Source organism: Haliaeetus leucocephalus, unplaced genomic scaffold, assembly GCF_000737465.1.
Source record: "Haliaeetus leucocephalus isolate CR32 unplaced genomic scaffold, Haliaeetus_leucocephalus-4.0 Scaffold120, whole genome shotgun sequence".
Classification (NCBI taxonomy): Eukaryota; Metazoa; Chordata; class Aves; order Accipitriformes; family Accipitridae; genus Haliaeetus; species Haliaeetus leucocephalus.
The window spans coordinates 925510-925795 of NW_010972556.1; the positions used below are offsets into that span (position 1 = coordinate 925510).

At 76.6% G+C, this 286-nt stretch overlaps 1 protein-coding gene across 1 annotated transcript in view; it reads left to right on the forward strand.

Moving 5' to 3' along the window:
* The first annotated feature begins 6 nt into the window (after positions 1–6).
* LOC104843086 (chromosome unknown open reading frame, human C5orf34) overlaps positions 7–286 on the forward strand; it is a 13831-nt gene continuing 13551 nt past the window's right edge. The window contains exon 1 of the mRNA XM_010585828.1: positions 7–68. Within this exon, the coding sequence (XP_010584130.1) occupies positions 21–68 (48 nt within the window). The 5' untranslated portion in view covers positions 7–20. The remainder of the gene's footprint in view (positions 69–286) is intronic.

Sequence of the window (286 nt, forward strand, 5' to 3'; positions counted from 1 at the left end):
CGCCGCGGCCCTCCGGGGAGATGGAGGCCGAAAGGCTGATGGTGCTGTACGGGGACGACTCGGTGGAGGTGCGCTACGCGGGGGGGTCCCGCCTGCTGCTGTCTCCCTGCGGCTGCGAGTACCTGTACGAAGCGCCGCCGCCCGCCGCGGCCCACCCCCTCCAGCCGGCGGCGACCACCCGGCAGCGCGTCGCCTTCGCCCTCAGTGCCTACCGGGTGCGTGGCGGGCAGGCGCTGACAGGCCCTGCGGGGAGGGATGCGGCCTCCGCGGCTGCGGGGGTTGCCGG